The sequence below is a fragment of the Balaenoptera acutorostrata genome, chromosome 11 (genome assembly GCF_949987535.1).
Source record: "Balaenoptera acutorostrata chromosome 11, mBalAcu1.1, whole genome shotgun sequence".
Lineage (NCBI taxonomy): Eukaryota > Metazoa > Chordata > Mammalia > Artiodactyla > Balaenopteridae > Balaenoptera > Balaenoptera acutorostrata.
The window spans coordinates 100,719,213-100,744,105 of NC_080074.1; the positions used below are offsets into that span (position 1 = coordinate 100,719,213).

At 56.9% G+C, this 24,893-nt stretch overlaps 4 protein-coding genes across 13 annotated transcripts; 2 read left to right on the plus strand and 2 right to left on the minus strand.

The window, feature by feature from the left end:
- Positions 1-284: 284 nt before the first annotated feature.
- SPSB2 (splA/ryanodine receptor domain and SOCS box containing 2) lies at positions 285-3,223 on the plus strand. Of its 5 annotated transcripts, none has more exons than XM_057557294.1 (3): positions 512-927; positions 1,089-1,837; positions 2,279-3,223. In XM_057557294.1, exons 2-3 carry the CDS (start codon positions 1,171-1,173, stop codon positions 2,350-2,352), a joined length of 741 nt encoding a protein of 246 aa, XP_057413277.1. In that variant the 5' UTR covers positions 512-927; positions 1,089-1,170; the 3' UTR covers positions 2,353-3,223. The 5 variants fall into 5 exon arrangements, with proteins under 5 accessions (XP_057413276.1, XP_057413277.1, XP_007170197.2 ...); XM_007170135.2 differs by having other exon boundaries at positions 2,790-3,223; XM_057557293.1 differs by lacking the exon at positions 512-927 and adding an exon at positions 285-445 and having other exon boundaries at positions 1,089-3,223.
- Positions 3,224-3,276: 53 nt separating this feature from the next.
- On the minus strand, positions 3,277-6,914 carry TPI1 (triosephosphate isomerase 1). Its single transcript, XM_057557290.1, has 7 exons — positions 6,689-6,914; positions 5,430-5,553; positions 5,242-5,326; positions 5,035-5,167; positions 4,662-4,747; positions 4,003-4,090; positions 3,277-3,874 (listed from the first exon to the last, which is right to left on the minus strand). Exons 1-7 carry the CDS (start codon positions 6,912-6,914, stop codon positions 3,756-3,758), a joined length of 861 nt encoding a protein of 286 aa, XP_057413273.1. The 3' UTR covers positions 3,277-3,755.
- A 1,533-nt stretch (positions 6,915-8,447) lies between these two features.
- USP5 (ubiquitin specific peptidase 5) lies at positions 8,448-21,361 on the minus strand. 5 transcript variants are annotated; one of them, XM_057556000.1, is made up of 20 exons: positions 21,154-21,361; positions 18,251-18,376; positions 17,938-18,082; positions 17,607-17,740; positions 17,305-17,450; positions 16,876-17,060; positions 16,302-16,396; positions 15,554-15,747; positions 14,753-14,824; positions 14,401-14,488; positions 14,147-14,272; positions 13,496-13,649; positions 12,986-13,160; positions 12,288-12,376; positions 11,277-11,468; positions 10,631-10,774; positions 10,400-10,545; positions 10,027-10,180; positions 9,702-9,782; positions 8,448-9,072 (listed from the first exon to the last, which is right to left on the minus strand). In XM_057556000.1, the coding sequence occupies exons 1-20, from the start codon at positions 21,262-21,264 to the stop codon at positions 9,065-9,067; spliced, it is 2,565 nt and encodes an 854-aa protein (XP_057411983.1). In that variant the 5' UTR covers positions 21,265-21,361; the 3' UTR covers positions 8,448-9,064. The 5 variants fall into 5 exon arrangements, with proteins under 5 accessions (XP_057411983.1, XP_028019310.1, XP_007170198.1 ...); XM_028163509.2 differs by having other exon boundaries at positions 9,698-9,782; XM_007170136.3 differs by having other exon boundaries at positions 9,698-9,782; positions 17,938-18,004; positions 21,154-21,359.
- Positions 21,362-22,143: 782 nt separating this feature from the next.
- Positions 22,144-24,279, plus strand: CDCA3 (cell division cycle associated 3). 2 transcript variants are annotated; one of them, XM_007170138.3, is made up of 6 exons: positions 22,144-22,218; positions 22,435-22,609; positions 22,877-23,003; positions 23,263-23,556; positions 23,694-23,797; positions 23,924-24,279. In XM_007170138.3, exons 2-6 carry the CDS (start codon positions 22,490-22,492, stop codon positions 24,077-24,079), a joined length of 801 nt encoding a protein of 266 aa, XP_007170200.1. In that variant the 5' UTR covers positions 22,144-22,218; positions 22,435-22,489; the 3' UTR covers positions 24,080-24,279. The 2 variants fall into 2 exon arrangements, with proteins under 2 accessions (XP_007170200.1, XP_057411997.1); XM_057556014.1 differs by lacking the exon at positions 22,144-22,218 and having other exon boundaries at positions 22,469-22,609; positions 22,881-23,003.
- Positions 24,280-24,893: the final 614 nt, after the last annotated feature.

A 24,893-nucleotide genomic window follows, 5' to 3' on the forward strand; every position in this document is an offset into this window, starting at 1 on the left:
CAAGGTCAGAGAACTAATTAGTGGTATAGCTTCACTCACAACCAAGGTCTTATCCACACACTCTACCAGATGAGGCTGACAGCTCAGGAATGGATTGACGGGTAGGATGAAGGCTAGAACAGCACGCAGACCCATGACGCCTACCTCTCAGAGCCAGAAGCTCAAGAGTTCAGAACCTCAGGCACAGAGCAGGCTGACTCACAACCCGGGTCAGAAAAAGATCAGCCCAGTGACAGTGACCCAGAATCACCAGGACTCGGAAATAGATGTCACCACAGTGGAAGCCCTTCCTTGACCTCCTGTCCCATATCCCTAGGGGCTCAGGAGCTGCTGGCCCAGGAGGCTCAAAGTTCTTGACGGTGGAGAACAGACCTCCAAAGCGATGGTACCATGAAAGGGTCAACTCCGAGCTTGGGCGGCCAGCGGCGGACTCCAAAGAAGCCGGGTAAGATTCAAGCGCCCGGCCCGCCTCCTCGTGGGGGCGGGGCCTCGGGGCGAGGAGCGGCCTGGGACCGTGACCAGAGGTTTACGGCCCGGGAATGGGCTCTACGCGCTACGTGCCCCCGGCGGCCCAGGCCGGAGCCGAGTGTTAACCGCCCCTCGAGGGGCCCCGCGGGGGCGCGGTCTCGGGGCGGGGCGCGACCTGAGACGGCGATGAGAGAGTTAACCGCCCGGAGGGGCCGTGGTGGCGGGGCCTCGGGGCGGGGCGAGGCCTGGGGGAGGTGCTGGCGGCGGAAGAGGCCGGCGGTCTGCGCCCGGCGCGCTTCGGCAACTTTAGGCTGGCTGCTCCCGAGGACCGGCGACCTCCCGGCACGGGAAGCCGAGCGAGGTTCGAGGGCGGTGACAGGGGTGCGGGGCGCGTGAGGGGGAAGGTCCCTCGACAGGCCGAAAGGAGGCGAACTCGCGAGTCTCGAGAGACCGGGACAGGTGGGTGAGGGCAGGGTAGTGATGGACCTGGGAGCTTTGGGGGAGCAAAGAGGGAGGAGCGGGGCGGTGAGCAAACCTGGGGAAAGGATGGGGTGCCTGGGTGAGGAGTCCCCTCCAGGATCCCTCGCTTCACACACTCTTTTCTCCCAACTCCTCTCTAGGTCGATCCCGACCGGGAGCTCGACTTTCAGAAGAGAGGCCCCAGCAAGCCTCTTGAGGGGAGTTCTCCAGCTCCTCACCTCCATGGGCCAGACAGCCTCGGCAGGGGGCGGCAGCAGCAGCACCCACACGCCGCAGGCCCTGTACCCTGACCTGTCTTGTCCCGAGGGCTTGGAGGAGCTGCTCTCGGCTCCCCCTCCTGACCTGGGGGCCCAACGGCGCCACGGCTGGAACCCCAAGGACTGCTCAGAGAACATCGAGGTCAAGGAAGGGGGGTTGTGCTTTGAACGGCGGCCCGTGGCCCAGAGCACTGATGGGGCCCGGGGTAAGAGGGGCTACTCGAGGGGCTTGCACGCCTGGGAGATCAGCTGGCCCCGGGAGCAGAGGGGCACCCACGCTGTGGTGGGCGTGGCCACGGCCCTGGCGCCGCTGCAGGCTGACCACTATGCGGCGCTGCTGGGCAGCAACAGCGAGTCGTGGGGCTGGGACCTTGGGCGCGGGAAGCTGTACCATCAGAGCAAGGGGCCCGAGGCCCCCCGGTATCCAGCCGGACCGCAGGGTGAGCAGCTGGAGGTGCCGGAGAGGCTGCTGGTGGTTCTGGATATGGAGGAGGGAACTCTGGGCTACGCTATTGGGGGCATCTACTTGGGGCCGGCCTTCCGCGGACTGAAGGGCAGGACCCTCTATCCAGCAGTAAGCGCTGTCTGGGGCCAGTGCCAGGTCCGCATCAGCTACCTGGGCGAAAGGAGAGGTGAGGCCTGGGGCAGGTGTGGGGAGAGTAAGTTCTGTCACTGGGGTCTGTGGTTTTGGGATGGAAGCTCAACGCCTTACAAGAGCAGAGGGAACTGGCCTTCATCTGACCCGTCTCCTACCCCTATTCAGTGCCAGGAATGGCTAAGAGTCTTCACAGCTGTTACCTAACTCAATCTTCCTAACAGCCATAGAGGTAAAAGTAAGGCTTGGGAAAGCAACTTGCTAGTGAGAGGTGAACCCTCGGAATGGAGTGAAGCCCTGTGGGGATTAGGGCTTCACAGGAGAGATCAGCCCGTGGAGCAAGAGGTGCAAAGGGTTAGATTTGTCCTGGGCTAGGTGTACAAGTCCCAGAGGAAGAGGACTGGCGGTGCCAGGCGCCCAGGGTGTGTACCCGGCTCACTGGGCTCTGACTCTGACACATACCTACTTCCTTCCTCAGTCGAACCCCAGGAAGGAGCCGTTGAGGTCCAGGCACCTGGAAGAGCAGTGAAGGAGGCAGGGCCTTGGGGCTGAGCGGACTTAACTGTTCTGCAGTTGCCGAGTCTGCAGCAGAGGGTGGCCGCCTCTCCCCCGTAGCCCATGGGAGCTATTGTAGAGTGGAGGAGGGCCACCCTTCCTTTCACCTCCTCAGCCCCAGCTCTGGGGCCTCTCTGGATTCAAAGCCTGGGCCAGCTCCACGGTCAGAGCCGCCTCGGCCTGTTGCGGCCTGTTGCTTAAGACGGCCTTACTTAGAGCTTCACCCCAACTCCGACCGGGGACGTGTGAGATCCATGATGCGTCCGCCATAAGAGCAGATGCAGAACTTCAGGGCACCATAGACCTCCCCTGAACCGAGGTGGGAGCAGACTTGCAGCAGGAAAACGGAAGGGACTCTGGGCAGGACCCCGTGGTTTGAGGATGTCTGGCTGGTGGTCGCACCCGTACTTACCTTCCCTCATTCTCTCTCCCAGCCGAGCCACACTCCCTTCTGCACCTGAGCCGCCTGTGTGTGCGCCACGCCCTGGGGGATACGCGGCTAGGCCACGTTTCTGCTCTGCCCTTGCCCCCCGCCATGAAGCGCTACCTGCTCTACCGGTGACCCCTGTGATACCACAGATTGCGCTGGGGCCTTGACCCACGCCTCGGGGGGAGGCAGCACTGCTGGCCTAGACCAGCTGCCTGAAGCCGGTGACGCTGGGTCCCACCCCACCCCAAGCTCTGGGGAGCACTATAGCCCCAGGGCCACCCAGAGGGTGGAAGGGAGGGAGCTGTTACTCAAGGCTGCGGCAGCCTGGTACACAAGACATTTCTGCAAGTAAAAGTTGTAAGAGATGTGCTGCTGTAGAAACCTGTTTGTGGTTTTTTGGTTTTTTTTTTTTTTGCACAAGGGTCCTGTGGCTGCGTCAACAGGGAAAAAGATGATCTGGACAAGTTCAGTGAAGAAGGACACACCCCAAGTCTTAGTGCCAGGTGTTTATTTCCCGCACACGCAGGACTGCTCACAGACACAACACACACAGGCATCGGCACCATGGCAGGGAGCAGCACCCCGGCCTCAGCAGAGGACAGGGCTTTCTCTCAGCCCCTGCCCTCGTGGCGTGAGATGGGACAGGACGGGGTCTTTCTCCTGCCTGCACTGGGGACTGAGGGGACCCATAAGCAAACACCCCTCCCACCTCTCAGCCAAGGAAAAGCCACCTTGGTGACAGGTTTAGTTCCAACTGTTACAGTAAGTGGAAGCAGGAGTGGCCTGGTCCCAACCATTACAGGGTAGGGTGTAAACGGTAAAGGAAGAGGTACACTTTGGATTAGGCCACAAGAGGCAGCAGGTGACACCATCAGAAGCACGTGTGAAGGTCGGGGAGCAGTACAGTTACTGGGCTTCTGAGCTACCTAGTCCCTGTCTCAGCAGGAAGGGTAGCAGAGATGGGCGGGGCTTATTGTTTGGCATTGATGATGTCCACGAATTCAGGCTTGAGGGAAGCACCCCCCACAAGGAAGCCATCCACATCAGGCTGGCTTGCCAGCTCCTTGCAGGTTGCCCCAGTCACAGAACCTGGGAAGGGAGAAGAGGGGGAGACGGCAGGGATGGGAGGGGGTACTCCAGCCCTACCTCCATGTCGAAGAAGGACTCAATCGGGTTCTCAGCCCACTCCACCTCCGGCTGGAACCAAACCCACTTACCCCCATAAATGATGCGGGTGCTCTGAGCCACTGCATCAGAGATGTTGGACTTAAGCCATCCCCGGAGCTTTTCGTGTACTTCCTGGGCCTAGAACAAGAAGCTAGACTAAGACTTTCACTCAAAGGGGCAAAAACCCTGGGCACCAGTGGAGACAGGCAGTGTGGTTTTGGGACAAGAACCCTGGGATCTGAGATAGAACACCAGGGCTTCGATCCCACCCAGGTCCTGGAATGGATGTCCTTTGACATGTCACTCTCTTTTCTCCTGTCTTTTTTTTTTTTTAATTAACACCTTTATTGGAGTATAATTGCTTTACAATGGTGTGTTGGTTTCTGCTTTGTAACAAAGTGAATCAGCTATACGTATACATATATCCCCATATCTCTTCCCTCTTGTGTCTCCCTCACTATCCCACCCCTCTAGGTGGTCGCAAAGCACCGAGTTGATCTCCCTGTGCTATGCGGCTGCTTCCCACTAGCTATCTATTTTACATTTGGTAGTGTATATATGTCCATGCCACTCTCTCACTTCGTCCCAGCTTACCCTTCCCCCTCCCCTCTCCTGTCTTTTAAATGAGGGGTTGGCCCAGGTGGTCTCCATGACCCTCCAGTTCTACCAAGGCAGGGGAGATGAGGGTAGGGCTCCTGGGCTTGGTTACCTGTTGGGGTGTCGCAGTCTTGCCAGTACCAATGGCCCACACAGGCTCATAGGCCAGGACAACCTTGCCCCAGTCCTTCACATTATCTGTGGGACAGAGATCACAGGTGGAAGGGTGAACAGGAAGGAGATAGCCAGCTGTTTCCCCAGGGAATGAGTGACGGTGGCCTACTGCCCCCTGGCGGCCGTTAGAGGAACTCCAAGTGGCATCTATACCATCAGGGCAGGAGCAGAAGTGATAAGGATACAAGGGTTCTCACCCTCCCCTTTCCTGCATCAGCGTGGGGATCAAGTCAGGCTGCAGGGCATCTGACCCCACCCTCTGTGCCTCCGTAGCCCTGGCTAGGCTCAAAGGTCCCTTTCTCCAGAGATACCTGCGATGACCTTGGTTTGCTCGAAAACGACCTTCTCAGTGATGCCAGCTTCCCTCTCATCTAGCTTCTCCCCAATGCAGGCGATTACTCCAAGTCCCTCTGCCAGGGCGTGAGCCACCTTCTGCCCAATCAGCTGTTGAGGAACAGACTCGGTGAGACACCTGTCTTGGGATAAGCCATCTCTTATCTCCTCTCCTGGTTACTAACCTCATCTGACTCCCCAAAGACATGCCTTCTCTCCGAGTGCCCCAGGACCACCCACGTGGCTCCACAGTCTTTGATCATGCCAGGGCTAAAGGAAGAGAACAAGCCACGGTTCAGCAGGGAGCCCACCCTGTCGCTTTCCCCTTCATGAGAATAATGAGGGCTGCGTCCACCACCCACCCACACCTCACCTGATCTCCCCCGTAAAGGCCCCATTAGCCACTTTGTAGCAGTTCTGCGCAGCCACTGCAATCTTGGGATCTAGCTTCTGCCGGGCGAAGTCAATGAAGACGGTGGGGGGTGCGCAAACCACCTCTGAGGGATGAGACGGTGACAGAGGGGATGAGGTCACAGGAAGCCTTCATTCCCCAGACCCCATCCAGTGTTCAGGAGCCCCCTAGCCTTCACCACTTTCTTAGTTCTGCTTTTGCCCTTTTTCACACCAGCACGATAATCTCTGTTCGCTCTGCAGCTCAGGCTGGGCCTGGACCCAACTCTTTGAGCCTTCCAGGTACCCCTGAGAGGCCATGGCCCTTGCCCTGCCCTCTGCTCTTTTAACAGCTATGGCTCCGATTTCCCCAGGCTATTCTGGGCCTGGGCACCTCCTAGACTCAACATTCTCTGGGGGCCGACCCCGCCTCCCTTCTAAAATAGCCCATCCCCACCTTCGGAACCGGGCCAGGCAAGGATTTTTAGCAAAAGCAGAAGGGGCCAACTCCTGGGGTTTGTACTGGCGTCTTTGGGGGTAATAAACCAGAAGGGGATGCCTCTTGATCAGACCCGGGGTTCTGTGACTTAGGTGCGTGGGAGGGGAAGAGCTGAGGACTGCACTCTGCCGTGGGTGGCAGCGAGCCGACTGGCTCATAGAGGCTTTGCGCTTTCCCGTTTCCAGGCTGGAGAAAGCGGTAGGATCGCTCTTCACTCCCAAATGGCTCAGCCCCTTCCGCGGAAGGCAGGAGTCATGCAGGCCGCCGAGGGGAAAGGGTCAGAGCGGTAGCTTAGGAGGCCAAAGCCACTCGGCCGCCCAGGCAAGGCGCGGGGAAGAGTCTCGGGCTACGTGCGGCGGCGCACGGAGCCCGCGCCTAGGGGGCAGCTTAAGCCAGTACTCAGCCTCCTCCCACACACACCGGGCTGCCGCCGGCCTCTCCCGATCGCCCGCAGGGGCTGGTCTCCGCTTCCATCCCTGGCTCTCGGCGGGTGCAGCCCCCGTCCGCGCCCCGGGGCCACCATCCTCCCGACGACCCACAGCCGGAGGGCACCGTGAGATGCGGCCCCGCCTTTCCGCGTCGACACACCCCGGGTCCTGCGGCCGCGGGGCCAAGGCCCGGACCCCGACAGCCCTGGTCCCCAGCCGTGCACACAGGGCCACGCGGACACCGGCTAAGAGAGCTCGGGAGAGGGCGCCGCCACGCCGGACCTCCCACCCCGGCCCTCCCTGGCCAAGGCTCACCGGTGTCGGCCGGCACCTTGGCCGCGTTCAGAGTGTTGATGAGCTCCCCCAGATTGTTCTTCCGCCCGTTCATCTTCCAGTTCCCCCCCACGAAGAACTTCCTGGAGGGCGCCATTGCGATGAAGCCGGCACACTGAAGGTCAGGAGCAGCGCGCAGCTGCTGCCACTGGCCGCTTATATAGAGCGCGGAGAGGCAGAACTCCGCCCCCCCCGCGTCCTCTGCCATGGCTGGCCCGGCCCGAGGAAGCCCTGCCCCCGGCCCCGCCCGCCGCCCGCGTTGCGAAGTTCTGACGTTACCACCATTCTTGTAGCAACGTTCCAGGGCTGGCTGGGGCTCACAGTCGCTTCAGCCGCAATTGCCAGACTTTGGGGAGAAGGCGAGAGCTGTGCGCCTGGCAGGCACTCAGGGGAGCCCCCTGTTCACGGCTGCAGTCCCCCAGAGGGCCAGAGGGATCCCGAGGGGGGCGCTGGCTGCAGGCCCGGCCACTCCACTCCCAGGCTTGGCCTCAGATCCCTGAGGGGCTTCTCTCCCAACTCTGGGAAAATGAACCCCCTCCCCCCATCGGAGCGGCCACATCCCTGACTGCTGAGCAGGCACCTTTGACCTACCAGGGCGAGCCCAGCGCAACAGAAATTGGGCAAGTAACAGGGTTCAGAGGCGGAGGGACGGCCCACGTTGGCTGGAGATGGTGCAGCTAAGAAAGAGGCAGTTCGAGCTTCCCTGGTGGCGCAGTGGTTGAGAGCCTGCCTGTCAATGCAGGGTACACGGATTCGAGCCCTGGTCTGGGAGGATCCCACATGCCGCAGAGCCACTGGGCCCGTGAGCCATAATTGCTGAGCCTGCGCGTCTGGAGCCTGTGCTCCGCAGCAAGAGAGGCCGCGATAGTGAGGCCCGCGCACTGTGATGAAGAGTGGCCCCCGCTTGCCCAACTAGAGAGAGCCCTCGCACGGAAACGAAGACCCAACACAACCATAAATAAATAAATTAAAATAAAGAGGCAGTTCAGAAGTTTGCCCTGCCCCCAGGAGTACCCCACATTTTTTAAAAAATTATTTTATTATATATTTATTTATTTATTTATGGCTGCGTTGGGTCTTCGTTGCTGCGCGTGGGCTTTCTCTAGCTGCGATGAGCGGGGGCTACTCTTCGTTGCGGTGCGCAGGCTTCTCTTGTTGCGGAGCACGGGGTTCAGTAGTTGTGGCTCGCGGGCTCTAGAGCGCAGGCTCAGTAGTAGTTGTGGCGCACGGGCTTAGTTGCTCCGTGGCATGTGGGATTTTCCCGGACCAGGGCTCGAACCCGTGTCCCCTGCATTGGCAGGCGGATTCTTAACCACCGCGCCACCAGGGAAGTCCGTGGAGTACCCCACTTTTTACTCCAGCGGGCCAAGGACTGACAAGGGACTGCAGGGCCTGGGGCCCAGGGCTCCCTAGCCACTGGGGACATTTGGGAGGTACCCATTTGGGCCCCCTCTCCTGTGATGGCTGGAAGGAAAGACTCTTCACCCCATCTGTGCTCTGTGTCACCCCACTCCACTTTTCTTCATCTGACAGCCCGCACCCCTCAGCTTTCCTCTACTCCCCCAGTGCTCACCTCACTCAGCCCCCAATCTCCCAAGAGCGCCAGAACGGTAAAAAGCACACAACTGCCTACGAGGGGGCACGAGGGTCAAAGGGCTGGGGCCAGGAGTTTTCAGAAACTGGCCCTCCTGCTAACCCCAGGGGGTTAACGGTCTCCCCCAAGTTATCAAACAGGACACAATTGAGCCATTGTACTTTTATTCACATCCTGTATTTTGGCATTTTCCAGAGAAGGACAGGGGAGAGACAGGGTGGGGAAAAGACTGAGGCAGGAGGGTGAGGGGGGTCCCCATTTCCCTTATGTCCCTCCTTGCCCGACCACACGGGGAGCAAACACAAAGTGGGGAGGGGAGGCACAGAAGCCCCCTCCTGTGGAAGAGGCTGCACAAAGCTACACCCACACCACACACACAAACAAGCCCGCTCCACGCCAGGCCGGCAGGATCACAGAGAAGCAGAGCACTATGGGGTCAAGGGCAGGAAAGCAACAGTTTCCTCACAGACAGGCAGCCGGCCCCTCCTGTGCCCTTCCTGCTCTATCCCCAAAGTCTCCCGAGCGCCCCCCGCTTTGCTTGGCCATTCTCCCATGGCCACTAGCTTCTTCCCTGCTACTGGGGACGAAAAGAAAAAGGGTACAGAGCAGGGGGGCGCCCATCCCTCATGCTGGGTGGTCTGTCCCCCGCCCTCAGTGGTAAGGGCTCAGGGCAGGCTCTTAGCTGGCCACTCTCTGGTAGAAGTAGATGTAGCCCAGGTCCTTGGGCGGCTTCTCAGAGGCACACACTTTCTGGTCATTGTAGATCACCCATCTGGGGAAGGGGGTGGGGGGAAAAGGATGAACAACCCGGGCATTCTCAACTCAGTCTCTCTGACGTGGCCCCTGGAGTTGACCCTGGTGACTCTGGGGCAAAGGCTCCCAACATTCTCTGCCTGGGTCCCCAAACCTACAGTCCAGCTGCCACCTGTCTCAAGGGAACGTCCCAATCTCACAGGCTCATTCCTACTCTACTCGGTGTCTTCAGACCCTGTGGTATCTTTACAGCCACCTGCGCCCATTCCTTTTAGGTAGGGGTCAGCAAGCTTTGTCTGTCAAGGGCCAGACAGGAAATGTTTCAGGTTTTGCAGGCCATCCGGTCTGACACAACTACTCAGCCTGCCTGTTGCAGCGTGAAAAGAGCCACAGGCGATACATAAACGAGTAAGTGTGGCCGTGCTTGTAAAAACTTTATTTATAAAAGCAAGTGGCGGGATTCAGCCCTTGGGCCCTCGTTTGCCCATCTCTGCCGTCAGGCTTTCTGTCAATTTCTGGTGAATCTGCGCCCCCCACCAGGCAATGCTTTATTGTCCCTCACAAATATTCTAGGACTTCCAGGATGGCCCCTCCCCATCCCCAGAAACACTGCCCCATTCAAAAGGCACGTGCCGTCCCCTCACCTGCCTTCCTTCTTGACGTGGCAGACGTAGTGACCACACATGGTTGACGTGCCCATGTGACTAATGAAGGCGAAGAGCTGATACTCTAGGGAGGGAGGGGGAGGGGAGGAGACAGTGAGGGCGGATGCATCCAGCAGCTCACACCCAGGACGGGATTTCAGGGAGTGTCGATCAGCCCCCGAGGATCCCACCTTCAGGAGTCAACGTCAGTGGAAGGAAGCTTCTGACCTCTGTGCCCCCTGAGGGAAGCAGAGCTACCTTGGGATGAGGACCTGGAAGCCGACTGGCTAGATTCTCCCAGGCCCGTCCTGTTTCCCCGGGACACTCACTTCCAGGACCGTCCCGGACTTTAGGTCCCACCGGTATGGACTCGGAGATGGAGTCGGCAGCTGAGCGGCCCTCGGAGATGTCCATGGCAGCTTCTGCGTCCAGGTCGTCTATGTGACTGAAGATCCAGTCCACAGCCCGTTCTAAACTATTATTCTGGGAGAGGAGGGAAGCATTACTTTTTATTTTTTAGCAAAGTCAGGGTCAAGAAAGCCCCCAGTGAAGGCCTCTGCTCCCTTATCACAGCCACTAAAGGGCAGAGCCCCAGACTGGCCGTACCACACAGGTCGTCCTCGGTCTCGCTCACGAGGGATGGACCCTCACTCCCACCCGCTTCTTCCCACAGGTCCCGTCCTCATCTGGGGGCGCCCATACCGTGGCCCGCAGGGCTTTCAGGGCCTGGTCCCGGGAGAAGCCCATGGAGACGATGGTGGTCACACAGTCCTCTGGCGGGGGGTCAGCTGCTGCGCTTGTGGAGCCGGGCCCGCTGGAGCCAGGCAGGATGAGGGGGTTTGCAAAATCTGCGGATGTGAAGGGGTTGAAGTGTTTGGGGGAGGGTGCTGGCCCTGCCTGCTCACCACCCCCCAGCTCCCCAGCTCTGCTTACCTGGATCATCCATGTGCGACATGACCCAGTTCATGGCGGCCTCGGCCCCGCTGTTGCCCGTGTAGTAGACGGCTTTGCGGCAGGCGTCCATCGGGAAGCCCATCTCCACCAGCTGGATGATGACCGATTCATCCAACATGGGCGCTGTTGGCGGAGAGGCGCGGGCACAGGGGCCTGACTCCCTGGGCCACTCCCTGGCCCTCCTCGCTCCCACCGTCCACCCCAGCCCTCTTCCAGCCGCCCGTCCAGGTGTTTTTCCTCCATGGCCTGGCACCTTATTCCAGAACTAAAATGACAACACAACATCACGTGTGGCCAGCAGTATATCCTCAAGGTACAGAACTGAGGCTAGAGGTCCCCCAGGGAGCCCCTTCCTTGCCCACTCTCTCAGAACAGGCCGTTTCTGGTGTATGAGAACCTGCCCCCGCCCCTAGCCAACTCGAGGTGAACGAGGGCAGAGGCGATTAGCCACCCACACAGAGGATGTGGCTGGGGGTTCTCTATTGGTCCTCACGTCCATCAGGAGGGCAGAGGAAATTCGAAAGGGAGGACAGGAGAAACACAATGGACAGGGACAAGGGGAGGCAGGCAGAGAAGACCCCCCATCAGCAAGGGAAAGAGACAGGCAGGAAGAAGAGTCACTAACATGTCGGAGAGGAGAAGTGAGGGGAGCAGAAGGAGTCTTCGTCTTCGTTGCCATAGAAACCAAGGCTACCTTTGGGCTCATCCGGAGTGACCAGGGGTGGGGCAATGTCGGGCAGCTCCTCCTCTCCAGGCTGCAGCCCTGTGCCCCTCAGCTGGGAGATGTCTAGCTCCTCTGGCATCTCGATGGATACATCTGCAAGTGGAACAGCAGGACAGAGGTCACCTCAGCAGCTCCCCGAGGCCCTCTGGGGATAAGCACTCCAGGAATCTCAAGCCCCTACCCCCATCCTGCTCTGTACTAAGATGCTGCTCAGAGCGGGACCCATTGCAGTGTAATAAAAATAATCACGGGCCGGGGTTCAGGAGACCAGGATTCCAGTCCTGGATCTACCACCAATGAGCCATGAGCCGGGAAGGGGCCTCCGACTGCGCCGCAGAATGATTCTATACTTCCGTGGGGCTCGACTTATCTAGGAAATGAAGTTAATTCTGCAGTTCGCAAAGTCATCAGGGGCCTGTAAGGGCCGTGAAAAACTGTTTCAAGATTATCAAAATGAAAACATCTTACCAATTATATAAAACTATGAAGATAACTTTTGGTTTTAAGTCATAACTATAAAATCAAAGAAGTGTTAAACAACAAGATCCTACTGCACAGCACAGCAAACTGTATTCAATATCTTATGATAAACCATAATGGAAAAGAATATTAAAAAAAAAAGGAATGTGTATATATAACTGAATCACTTTGCTGTATAGCAATAGTTAACACAATGGTGTAAATCAACCATACTTCAATTAAAAAATGTAGGGAAAAAAGTAAAAAATCAAAAAATCAAAGAAGTCTTAATATTTTTAGTCGGCGCTTTTCAAACTAGACACATTTTGAAACATCTAAGGTAACGTTTCCCCTTTCAGAGGGAAGCTGGAGAAGCACTAGTTGATGTGTTAAGGCCCCTTCTTTTTCTAGCACTTTCTGCTTAACCTCCCTCGCTCGTCCCAGCCACCATACCCAGTTTCTTGGGCACCCAGTCTAAGCCGAAGGTGAACTTCTTGATCTGGATGACCAGGTAGTCAGGGAATGAGGCAAATCGTGTGGTCCTAGGGAAGAGAGAATGTCCTGGTACCCAGAGAACCTCTCCTGAAAGCCCCACCCTCAGCCTGTCATGGATAGAAGGCCTAACAGCCCAGAAGACACTCCATATTCTTTTCTTGCCCTGGCCAGGCATCAAAAGCATCTGTAGACAAGGAGAAGCAGAAGCCGGGGAAGTGAGGGGGATGGGGGGTGTCTCACGGGCAGGAGCGGCAAAGGGGCAGATGGCTGAAATCCTGGAGACCGAAGACTCTTTCACATCTCAAGTTCATGCCAATGATGGGTTAGCAAAAAGTAAGATCATCTACTGGAAGTTTCAATCCTGTCCACGACTGTTACTAAGTGCCTGTGCTTTGCCAGGATTGGGGAAGTTAGCGGAGAGAGGCTGCCCTGGGAACTGATCCCATCCCAAGAGAGACGAGGGACCGGTAGGGGCAGGTCAAGGTAACGTGTTGCAATTATCCGAGTCCACTCCTGCTAGGGCCTCTTGGACCAGGGTACCAGCCTCAACTGATACAAGTCTGAGGTTCTGACCACAAAGGGACTCGAGAATGCAGAAAAAAGCTGACAGCATCTTTGGGTTTACCCTGACGCGGGCCCAGAACCACAGGACTTACTTGACGGCTACTGACTTGGCCTGCAGGGCGGTGCTCCAGAAGTCATCCACCTGCTCGGGGGCCCCATAGGCCTCCAGGCAGGAACTGAAGGGCACCTGGGCCCGGACCAGTTCTGGCAGCGGCAGCTTCTCCTCTTCGGCTTGCCGCTTCTTCTCCTCGTACTCCAGGAGCTCCTCTGGTGACAGAATCGGTGGGTGGATCCCTCAGAGGGGGCTGCCTCTTTCCCCCCTTAGCCTCTCCCTACTGGCTCTGAGTCCACGACCACCTCAGCTCCTCCGCCTCCCCAAACCTACCGGACACACGTCCGTCTGTGATCTTGCCTCTTTCTCAACACAGCTCTGCTGACCAGCTGCAGGCAAGGTTAATCCCACCTGCCCCCAACAGCCCCGCCTCGGCCCTCTGGCTGGGGAGCAGGGCGGACCGCGGGCTCTGCTTCTGTAAGGCACCCAAGCACTGCTCCCAGGCCTCCGCCTCCGCCTCCAGGCCCCGCTGGGAGAGCAGAGTGCCCACCTTTGTTCAGGGCCGCGTCCATGGGCACAGGCAGCTGCATGATGTAGTCCACTCGCTGGGTGTACTTCACCTTCTCTGTCGCCAGGCACTTGATCTTCTCCTCCACCAGGAAGCGGAACACTTCATTCGGATTTTCAGAGCTCCGGCAATTCCTCTACGGGGGAGAGGCAGGGTGGGGAGGTCTGGGCAGCCAGGCGCTGGGATGGGAGCCTAAAGGAGTCACTCGGGGGGTCAGGGAGAGAGGGGAGTGGAAGAGAGACGACCACGAAGAGGTGCAGGGATGCAAGAGCAGAGCAGAAGCCTTCCCTCATCAACCCCGCCAGTTCTGGCCCATCCGGGCACGGTGGGACTACGTGGGAAAGTGCCTGTACTTTCTAAGTGCTAAGTATCCGCCTATCGTTTTCTTTGGGTGCATCCTTCGTTAGGCTGCAAGCCCAGCGACTGTAAGGGTCACTCCTTTGCTGCTCTCCTCAGGTGCAACTGCTCCTCGCAGGGAAAGCTCAGGGCGCGAAGGCTGTGGGGTCCCAGGGGTGGGAGTGGGTTAGGGCTGACAGGAAAGAATGGGCAGCACGGAGAAAGGAGGGAACTGAATCGCAGGCAGACAGAAGGAGTGTGATAAGCGCCCTCCCTCGCCACCTTCCCCGCCCTCACCTCCACCATGTTGATAAGGTGAAGAAAGAACTCTTGGGCATCCTGCTGCCGGTTGGTGGAGAACTCGGGGTGACCCTTGCCAATGAGGGCCTTGAACATCCGAGGGGCGATGCCATCTTGGACTTCCTAGGCAGAGCCAGGGCGGCGATTCAGCTGGGGCCCAAGAGGCCACCAAGTGGCCTTCTTTAGACACCTCCCGGATCTCAGTTTCCCCACAATTCCAGAGCCTGAAAGGGATGGAGGCCCAGACTCACCTTTTGTTCTGGCACCTGCTCCCCATCGCCCGACTCTGGTGCTGGCTTGGAGTACTCTCCCGAGAGAAGGCCATGGCCCAGCTTGGCCCTGCGTTAACATCCAAGAGAACCACTCAGCTTCCGCCTGACACCCGTCTACACCGGATCCTCCCCAACTCAGCCCCTGCACAAAGCCCCCTTAGACAACTCTCTAAAATGTGAAAAACCTTAGATTCCATGGGAACCTGACTCAAGGCAGACAGCATGCCCAGAAGGCAGTCATCTGAAAGCCTCTAGCTGGCCAGGGGCTAAACTGCTGTCCACTCCAGCGGGTCACGGAGGAGCAAGAAGGCACACAGGACTGGCTACATACACCTGGGTGCTGAAATCCTGGGTAGGGTCCGTCGGGGCGTTCTGGAAGATCTTCTCCAGCTTATCCACGTATCTGAGAGCAAAGGGAAGGATCATTGGAGGGGCTTGGGCCCAGGCCCAGAGGAAAAGGGAAGGGAGTAATTATCTACTAGCTCAGGGAACAGGTTCCCTCCGGAGGGGGGAGGCACGCAGTTGACCCTTGGGGTCCACTTCTTTCCAGCAACCTGCCCTCCCTCCCATTTCCAACTCGGTCAGCACGCAGAGCACTCCAGCCCCCTCCCTGAGAGAGAGTCGGGGGAAGGGAGAAGACAGCCCAGGAGAAGGATAAATACGGTTCATGTTCTTTGAACAGAACGTGTCAATATGTTCTAAGTTTTCACGCGTGTACCAGGCCTTCCCAATTAGACAGTAAACTCACTTATGCTGAGAACCTGCCTTTCTTCTCTCGTCACGTCCCTAGCCCTCCCCTATCCCCAAATGCTCCATGTACCTGTTAGGTGCTTACCTGATGTCACTGGCCTAAAATAAAGACCACCTGCTAGCCCTTGAGTCAGTCAAGAGGCCTCGGGGGGCCCTGAGGTTGGGCGTCTGGCCCCACCAGTGGGTTTGTGTGTGGCCGGATTGATGGTGATACAGCCCTAGAACCTGTTCCCCTCGCAGAGTACCAGGAACTAAGACTGAGCTAGAACAGAGGTCCTGAGGGCAGCCAAAGGAGGGTGCCTGGAGGCTGGCCGCCAGGGGAGGAGCGGGTGTCAGGGGCGCAGAGCCCAGGGCCCGGCCTCGGGGAGAGGGCAGCACTCACTTCCTCTGGAAGTCGGGGATGCTGAAGAGCACCTGGACCACCGAGTTGAGGTAGCAGCTGTTGCCCAGGTTGCGGATGCCTGTGTAGCCGGGCCCGAACAGGGGCTTGAGCGGCACCCCCGACTCCTGGATCAGCTCCCACTCGCCGATGCGCTGGTTCATGTCTATCTCCAACTCCGTCATCGTCTTGTCCGTCTGCATGGGAAGGGGCACCTCAGTCAGGCTAAGGAACACAGCCCTGCGTCTTTTCCGTTCTCTCACTTGGTCTAGGACGAGAGCCAGCTGGAGCCTGCAATGTGCTGAATTATGGGCTCTGACACGGGAGGCCCAATGGGTATCCTCCGGTGCAAGTTCCTGAAGGCCACAGGCAACTGTCCCAGGGGCCCGTTAGGCAGCAGGCCTCTGCCCAAATGAGGGGATGAGACGAACTCAACTCCCCCGAGCTGAAGCGTTCATCCACGCTGAAGCCACCCCTTCTCACCCTCAGATCACCCAAGCATCGCTTCCTCAGGGCCATTTCCTCCATCCCCTGGACTAGGTGACCCCCCTGGAAACTCCTGCACTCCCTCCACAGTCTGCAGTTACTCCCGTATCTGCGTGAGCATCTGATCAATGCCTGCCTCTTATCTGGAATATAAGCCTATGAGAGCGAGGGCCACCCCGTCTCATTTGCAGTGACCCACACATAGCAGGAGCTCAGCAGCAGTCAATGAACGATGAAATGATTCTAGAATCTGAAGGGGTCTCACCTTCTGCATCTTCAGCATGTCGATACCGAAGTGGGACAGGTGCTCGGCCAGGTTGGGGTCCAGGACCATGTCATCCTCGTCATATGAGTACACGTCTAGCACAGGAGGCAGGAGCGGTGTCGGAGGGGGCGGCTCAGGCCCAGCCTGACCACCAACCCCACCCCCTGCCCTGAGAGGCCTCGGTGGGACAGAAGGACGAGCCGTGAGGGCAACGCTCTCGGCTCCCTCGAGCATCAGTGAGGCCGTGAGCCCTTCTGGGACGGGCTGTCCGGGAAGATGGGGTGAAACAGGATAAGGGCTGGAATTCATCGTGTCTCCACCCTATAGGTAAGGTTCTAGAGTGAGACGGGTTCGAAAGAACACTCACTAAAAGATAACGATGGTAACCACTAGGAAGGGGACTGGGATTTGGGGGGTTAACTGGAAATTCAGTTTCACTGCAATATTTTCATCGTTCATCAAGAGAACAAACTCGCAAACAAACTCGCATCTCGTTCGAGTCATGTGAAATGAGTTGACGGTTAAGACCCAGGGGTTTCCGCGTGGAGGCGGGCGGCCGGGGGCGGGGTGGTACCAGCTCCGTCGGGCGTGATGGTGCCCAGCTTGACGGCTAGCGGGTAGCCCGACTCCCGGTAGTGCTCCACGGCGTGATTGTTGCCGCCGCTGCCGTCGAAGTAGCGCCGGCCACAGAGGATGGAGCCGTCGGTCAGGTTGAGCCACAGGTTCTCCCTCATGTCGCACTTGGAGCACTTCCAGCCACTAACCCCGGGAGAAGAAAATTAGCCGAAATATGGGTCAGGGGTTTATGGGAGCGATGGGTCCCCTGCTGGTCCAAGACCTCTCTCTTCTCCTCTCCTCTGGAGGTCCCCTCGCTTAGCTCAGCTCCCCCAAGTCTCCCTCCTTATCCTGCTCCCGACCCTCTCTCCCACCAGACCCCCAGGAGGGTGGCCTCTTTGCCCCAGCTCTGGGGGTTGCACCCCGAGGTGGAGGGGCCAGGCCTCACCAGGGAGGGATTCGAGCAGGGCTGTCCAGCTGCTTGAGGTTGAAGGCATGCTTAGACACCTGCCGTACTTCCCCATCCCAGGCCTGCACCTCCTGCTTGCGGGAGGCTGAGTCGGCCGACAGTAGGGCCTCCACCGCACTGGTCACCTGGGGGAAGCAGAGGGTGAGAGACAGGACCCAGCCCACAGCCCCACATGCCCCTCTAGCCCTGTGGTCTTCAGCTTTCTCGGGCCTTGCCCACGACATCACTGCTCTGGCCCCGCCTGCCCTAGAATCTTCGGTAGGGCAGGAAGGTATTCATACCCGATCTCTGACCATGTCAGGCAGTCCCCCCAACCCATCCCGGGCTATCTCCAGGTAATCCGGCAAAATGATGATTTTTACATCCTCATCGTATTCAAACTTCTCCTCGCTGAGGTCAAACCCGCCTTCGACACCTGGTAAGACAGGGAAGAAGAGGGGGAGTAGGACCACCACCACAGGTCGACACCCCTCCTCTGATACAGCACTTCACCTTGTCCCCTCCAGAGCTTCAGGGCCACGGATCAGGCCCATCCTTCGGGGGCTTTCCTAGCACCTCTGAGAGCAGGAATGGCCAGCTCAGGGAGGAGGACAGGACAGCAGCGATGCTCACCGATAGCCAGACGGGTGGGCTTCTTGCGGGGAGGGTCTCCAGTGCTCGCAGTTGTGTCTTCCTCTTTCTGCAACGAGGCAGGAAGGGCAGCATCAGCCACGAGCACCAAGGAAGGTACAAACGAGGATGGACGGGATGGAGTGGGCTAATCTCGGAAGAGAAAGGAGGTAAAAAACACACGTGCTGGGTTTTAATGACACCAACAGAAATAGGTGAGGGGGCAACTGAGGCCTATGGGAGGTCAGGATGGAACAGACAGATTCAGTACGGGGGCCCAGTGGGATGTGCCCGAATGTCCTCAGGCCTTGCCTACCGGGCGCCGGGTCCGGCGGAGGTGCAGGTAGACTCGCTGGCCCGTCTTGTTGAAATGTCTCTCCACATACTGTTTCCCAAAACCCAGGAATGTGTTCATGCAGATGTACAGGCCACCCTCAGACTCCTGCAGGACAAGAGGCAGGGGAGGGAACCCAGGCAGGATGAAGCCGTGCCAGGGGAAACCAAGACCTGGAGTCAGAAACTGCTGGCTTCCGGAAGAAAGGTCTGTCCTCAGACACCGTGTGGCTTTTGGCGAGTCACTTAGCCTTTTAGGACCTGGCACCTGGCGAAGAGTCTCCCCATCCTCCTGTGACTTTGATAACAACCCACAAGGACACCGGGGCTGAGCAACACCTATCAGTCACCATTCCTCTTTCTTCTTGCTCCTTCTTTGGAGCCCTTTGGTATACTGCAGAGAACTCCCTTTTCCTCTTTCCTGGAGCCTAGAGATCCAGAGAGTGAATGGGGATCAACTACCATAGACTTGGAAAGACCTCCATGTCAGACACTGAACCTAATCTAGGGACACCATGACCAGCCCCACCCGACCTCCAAGATTCAGCAAACCTTTCAGACCGGACAAGCACAGATGCCAGCACCTGAACAAGACACCTAAGCCCGAGCTTGCCAGCAAGGCCAGACCTTTCCCTTCCCTCACTCTACTAGGCAGTCGAACCCTGGTCCACACTGGTCTCCTCCTTCCTTGCCTGCTGAGGCCTGGCTCCAGGGGAACAATGCCTTGCTTGGGGCTCACAGCTGAACTGGGACCCAGTCTGGCAAGGACATGAAGTCCAGCATTCTCCAGTCACCGCCCTGATGCTTCCTCCTTCCCGCCCCCGACCAATAACCAAATCCCCACTGAAGTCCCATCAACCTCCAACCTCAAAGCCATCCCCTTTCTAGAACCATCTATCAACACCTTCTGAGACAACTAGAACACATATAACCCAGGAAGAAAACAGGGAAAGACAAGTATCCACTGTAAATCACAGCTGAGGAGGGAAGATGGGCTTTCCCCAAACTGAGCAAGTCCACCCGTGCCCTTGTGAAGAGAGTGATGGAGAAGAAGGAGGAGGAAATTGGACAACAGTCTTCCCTCAGATCCAAGCAACGACAGGCATCTTCTTCCTGGAATTAAAGCCTCAGTGGCCTTGAAAAATTCTCTGCTGTGAGTTAAAACTAGGGCACCGCACCGCAGTTCTCAGTCCCATAGATTGCTCTGTACCACTCCCTAGAACAGTGTGGGTTATAACGTTCATGAACAAATAAGAGCATTTCTCATCACGGAGGTCAAATAAGCTCTTTCTACCATGAACCCAATTCGAAGATGATCAAATATGCCAGAAGTTGGTTAGCAAAGCCAACCAATGGAGATCTCCTGACTTGGGGTGAGAGAAGGAAAGTGTAATGAGATTACAAAAACCCCTTTTGGATTATTCAAACCATTACTAAGGAGAGGGACAGGAGTGTAGAGAAGGAGCCACTGTAGGTAATTGAAAGAAGGGAGACTTCTACCATCTGTTGATAATTAAGGAAAAAAACCTTTCCCTCCTGAGAAAGACCGTGCTTCACCAATGCGTGCACTTGATAAAACTGGGAGGCCTGTGGGAGCTCTGCAGTGATTAAACTCCTATGTTGCAAATAGAAGACACTGATTCCACCAAAGATTGGGAACCCTGGAGCTCTGCTCTGAACAGCCGTCCTCTTTTAGCTCTGCCAAAGCCAGACTTCAGAGAAGCAGCACATTGTCTGGGGCCCAGATCAAAGCCTAGCAAACCAAGCAACCTACAAATCACGGTGATGATCCTGAACTGGGCCTCAGATCACGCTGCTATCCTCAGCACTGGCGATGCATTAATGAAGCCTTTCCACTCTGACTTGCAGTTTTCCCGGCCATGAGCTGGTCTGGCTGAACACCCTGGGCAGGGCCCAGCAGCGGCTTGAGGGAGGGGTGGTGAGGGGGGCGGATCCCAGCCAGGCTGCTGCCCTCTCAGTTCAGGCTCTGGCCTAGCTGGAGGCTTGTGTCTGCCTGAGGGTGTCACAGGAAGGCAGAACTGCAGGAAGGGAGGGAGGTACCGGGTGGAGCCTGCAAAATGTGAAGCACGGTGTGGGTGGCGGCTTTGCCTAACTAGTCAAGAGTGGGAGCGGGATGGGAAAGGGGCCTTAGTATCCGCCACGAAAGAAACCACCTCTCTGGGAATACTTTCAAAAGGGTTCCCTCTGCTCTCTGTGATGGGCGGGAGAGAGAGGGCTGCGGCCACATTCACCTCAAAGGAGAAACGACTAGAGCTTTCCTCTCCTCTTTCCTCCCCTCCCTACCACCAATGACCCACCTCCCCGGCCCCTGTCCATATTAACCATGAGTGGAGGCTCTCTAACTCTGCCTTTTTCAGAACCGGGCTTCTTCAAGGCCACTTCCAGACTACTAGGCGCCTGGGAACTGCAGTCCCCACCCTCCTACCCCAACCCGGGCCCAGAACTGCGTGGGGGGGGATGGGGGGGAGTCGCACCATCCCTCCCACACGAGACTACAAAACCCGGAGAGCCACGCGCGATAGGCAAGGCCAACTCCCAGGCTTTCGCAGGGGTCCACATGGGAGATGTAGTCCGGCAACCGGGTTGCCCCTCTGGCTTAGAACGGTAACGAAGGGAGTGAGCGACTACAATCCCCACAGTGCTCCACGAGACCGGGTGCGGGTGAGGCGGGCGCGGTGGCTTCAGGGGGCGGTAGTCACACGACAGCTCCCGCGAATTCGAAGCAACGACAGAAGTAGCGTGGGAGACTACAAGTCCCATGGTGCACCGCAGGGAGGCGGTGGCCCAAGACTTGCAGGCCCCGGCGGAATGACCAGGGCGATGGAAGGAAGTCGTGCTCCCTGCGGCCGTGGGGAATGGGCTTACCGGTGTGTCGAAGGAGAAGGCGCACTCGTCTTTGTGGACCCGGTCTCCAGCCTTGGGGACCCGGATAGTCGGTAATACTGACAGCAGCGCCTCCTCACTCAGCTCCGCCATGACACCGGCAGCAGCTCCTCCACACACAGCGGCTCCCACCGCTTCTAGTCCCCCACCCCCCTACCCTTTAGTCCAATGAGCGCCACTCGTTAGGTGCATGCGCTGAAGGAAAGACGCGCGAGAATGGCAGTTGGACGGAGCCTGCCCGCTAGTGCTCCGCCCTCTGCCCGGCTCTTGACTATCGCCAATGAAAAGCGCTTCTAATGCAATCGATGCTCGGAAGAGCCAATCCCACTCCTCCAGGGCAGAGCGCACGTAGAGCAGTGAGGTGGGCCCCGGAGTTTTGGCTGCTGGGACTCCGGGACCCTACAATCCATTAGCGTGCTGTCTACTGAAGAGCAGAAACAGACGGTGGTTTAAACCAGTCAATCCCAGAAACTTTCCTGGGGACCTGTCCAATGGGAAAATAGAAGGGCAGTTGTAGTATTGATATTTGAAAAGGGGCTGTCCAATGAGGCGGGGTTTGAGAGTTAGTGTCGAGTGATTGCTAACTCCGTCGACCAATAAGGATTACGATCTCTTTGGCCTCAGAAAAATCTTCATAACTCCGTCTCCAGCTGGATATGTACATAATAGCGTAATAATTCATGATTCTATTTTTTAAAAAAATCATTTGATTTCGAAATGGAAGGTCTCAAAAGCGAAAATTGGCATTCTGCAAAGTCTCACGACAGACAGCTCGCAGCCCTATACTGAACAAAAGTCCCCCTATCGAGGAGGCGTCACCCCTGGCAAGTCAAGCCGCAGTCCATTGGCCCCCACAGTCCCCATGATAGACGTCCTCCCAGCCCAATGGCTTCCTGCGCTGGAGGCGGGCCTCACATAGCGGACCTATAGGAACCAGGATCGACTCAGCCAATAGGGTCAGGGCAGGGGCGTGGCGGGAAGTTTGAAACTTCGATTAGGGAGTTGAGGATCGAGCTGTTTTGCACCCAAAGCTGGAACTGGGGCCCGGTTAGTGATTTGAATAAATTAGTGAATAAGTTAGAGGGCCCAGGAGGCCCGGAAGGAGCTGCCTTGTCATCTGTATCAGTCATTATCCCCTCTGAGACCTCTGGCCCGGCGGCCAGGCGCTTCCTCAGCGGGGAACTGTGGGGAAGTTCGGGTGGTCTGGAGTCAGAGGGCGAACGTGGTCGCGGTAAGGACTGAGACCTGAGTCACTTCTCACAGGCATCCCTTCCTCGCCCGGGCCGGGCCCTGCCCCATCCTATTTCTCCTGGTTGAGATGGGCTCAGCCAAGAGCGTCCCAGTCACTCCAGCGCGGCCTCCGCCTCACAACAAGCTTCTGGCTCGAGTGGCGGACCCCCGTTCACCCAGCGCCGGCATCCTGCGCACTCCCATCCAGGTACTCAGGGCCCATCCAGGTACTCAGGATCGGGGTGGGGGAGGCAGCGAAACTGTCTGCATTTGGGGGCCTCTGCCTAACCTGATTCTGAGAGAGCTCACTCCCCGCCACCACCCCCCGCCTTATTTTCCACATTCTCAATCCCGGTTAAGTAGGCTGAGTGTCTGAGGGCCTTGGCAATTCCCGTCTGGAGTGTGGACCTGAGGCTAGAGACCTGGGGGTGGAAGAGTGAGGGCCCAGACTTGTTCTAGCCTTTGGTCCTGACAGGTAGAGAGCTCTCCCCAGCCAAACCTGCCAGCAGGGGAGCAGCTGGAGGGCCCTAAGCAGTCCCAGGACTCAGATCCCCGCTCTCCTACCCTTGGCATTGCACGGACACCTATGAAGACCAGCGGAGGTAAGTGTTGGGCCCAGGGAATTCTGGTAATGCTGTCACCTAGCATCCTTGGGTGACAGCATTATCAGAAGGGGCCTCCATCCTCCTGCTTTGAACCCATGTCGCTCTTTTCTCAACACTTTGCTCCCTCTCATCAACTTCTCTCTTCCCAATCCCTCACCCACCAGAGCGTGACTCCTAAGGCTCATGTATCTTTTCCTCCTTGCTGAATGATTTGTAACAGAGGGTCACTATCTCACTTCACTTCTCCCCCCCATAGAGCCCCCAAGCCCACTGGTGAAACAGCTGAGTGATGTATTTGAGACCGAAGACCCCACATTAAGTCTTCCCCCAGAGCCTGTTCTGCCCCTAGAGACACCTTCATCTTCTCAACTGGACTTGCCTCTGGGCACCCAGTTTTCCCTTGAGGATCAGATGCCACCTTGGAGCCAGACTGAGCTCCCCTCCAGGCAGGTGTTTTCCAAGGAGGAAATAGGACATGCCTCAGAAACCCCTATGGCCAGCCAGGACTCAGACAAGCCCTTGAGAGACCCCGAGACTCCTCGATCTTCAGGTACAGAATCTAAGGGCAAGGTATGGGGTAGAGAAATTGGGAGAACACTCTGGGATAATGTCCATGAATGGATGGGGGAGAAATAAACTGTAAACCCCTAATGTTGGTTCCTTGTTTTAACTCCTTACCAACCCTAGGTTCTAAGTGCAGCAGATGGAAACCAAACAGCAAGGTGCTAGGGAGATCTCCTCTCACCATCCTGCAGGATGACAACTCCCCCGGGACTCTGACACCACGACAGGTAAAGGGAGAGAGGGTGAAAGCTATTACTAGGAAATCCAACGTAAAGATGGGAGCCCTTTTCCCCGATCTTCTCTGCCCTGAGCAACCTCCCGCCCTCCCTCACCTTGCCCACTGCCTTTTGCAGGGAAAGCGGCCTTCTCCCCTGAGTGAAAATGTTAGGGAACTAAAGGAAGGGGCAGTTCTGGGAACTGGACGACTTCTGAAAACTGGAGGACGAGCATGGGAGCAAGGCCAGGGCCACGACAAGGAAAATCAGCACTTTCCTTTGGTAGAGAACTAGGGCATGCACGGCCTCAGCACCGGGACTCACCAGGGGCCTAGTGATATTCTGTGTCCTCTCACCCCTTCTTTCCCTGGGAGACTGGAAAGGCTCGTTTTCTTCAACTCCCCCTACACTACCAACTCTGGGACTGAGACCTTCCTTGGCTTTCTTTGTGTCTTATGTGTTTCTGTATATTAAAGCAAGTGATTTTAAATGTTTTTTTTTTTACTGGAGTATAGTTGCTTTACAATGTTGTGTTAGTTTCTGCTGTACAGCAAAGTGAATCAGCTATACGTATACATATATCCCCTCTTTTTTGGATTTCCTTCCCATTTAAGTCACCACAGAGCACTGAGTAGAGTTCCCTGTGCTATACAGTAGGTTCTCAGTTGTCTATTTTATGCATAGTAGTGTATATATGTCAATCCCAATCTCCCAATTCATCCCAGCCCCCCTTTGTGTCCATACATTTGTTCTCTGTCTGTGTGTGTTTCTGCTTTGCAAATAGGTTCATCTGTACCATTTTTCTAGATTCCACATACATGCGTTAATATACGACATTTGTTTTTCTCTTTCTGACTTACTTCACTCTGTATGACAAGTCTCTAGGTCCATCCACATCTCCACAAATGACCCAGTTTCGTTCCTTTTTATGTCTGAGTAATATTCCACTGTGTATATGTACCACATCTTCTTTATCCATTCCTCTGTCGATGGGCATTTAGATTGCTTCCATGACCTGGCTATTGTAAATAGTGCTGCAGTGAACATTGGGGTGCATATGTCTGTTTGAATTATGGTTTTCTCAGGGTATATGCCCAGTAGTGGGATT